The following is a 504-nucleotide window of genomic DNA, read 5'->3' as shown; positions in this document are numbered from 1 at the left end:
CTCCCGGGCCCCCCCTGGGCCGAGGGGCTCCCCCCCCCCCCCCAGCCTCCTCGCAGCCGCAGGAACCGGCATGGGGCTTTTCCCACAGGAAGGGGGAGCTCGCCCCACGGCATCCTCCTCTCCCACCACCTCCACCAAGTAGGTGGGTGCCCCGGGGAAAAGGAAGGGGGGCGCCCCGGGGAAAAGGAAGGGGGGCGCCCTGGGGAGGGGCAGTGGTACCCAGGGCTCCCCCACCTGCTTCATCTTTGCCAGCTCCCGCCGCGTGTGCTCATCGTTCCGCAGGTCCTTCTTGTTCCCCACCAGGATGATGGGCACGTTGGGGCAGAAATGCTTCACCTCCGGCGTCCACTTCTCGGGGATGTTCTCTGCAACAAGCACATGTGGACCCCCCTGAGCCGAGGGGCTGCTCCCCCCCCCAGCCTCCTTGCAGCCGCAGGAACCGGCATGGGGCTTTTCCCACAGGAAGGGGGAGCCCGCCCCACGGCATCCCCCTCTCCCACCCCC

The 504-nt window shown here is 69.6% G+C and overlaps 1 protein-coding gene across 1 annotated transcript in view; it reads right to left on the bottom strand.

The window, feature by feature from the left end:
• The window catches only part of RHOC (ras homolog family member C), a 13,456-nt gene that overhangs the window by 902 nt on the left and 12,050 nt on the right, over window positions 1-504 (bottom strand). Inside the window, exon 4 of the mRNA XM_009639395.2 lies at window positions 235-365. Coding sequence (XP_009637690.2) covers window positions 235-365 — 131 coding nt within the window. The remainder of the gene's footprint in view (window positions 1-234; window positions 366-504) is intronic.

The sequence above is a fragment of the Egretta garzetta genome, unplaced genomic scaffold (genome assembly GCF_000687185.1).
Source record: "Egretta garzetta isolate BGI_Z169 unplaced genomic scaffold, ASM68718v1 scaffold245, whole genome shotgun sequence".
Classification (NCBI taxonomy): domain Eukaryota; kingdom Metazoa; phylum Chordata; class Aves; order Pelecaniformes; family Ardeidae; genus Egretta; species Egretta garzetta.
Note: the sequence above shows the minus strand (reverse complement) of the source record. Positions and strands in the feature narration are given on the sequence as shown.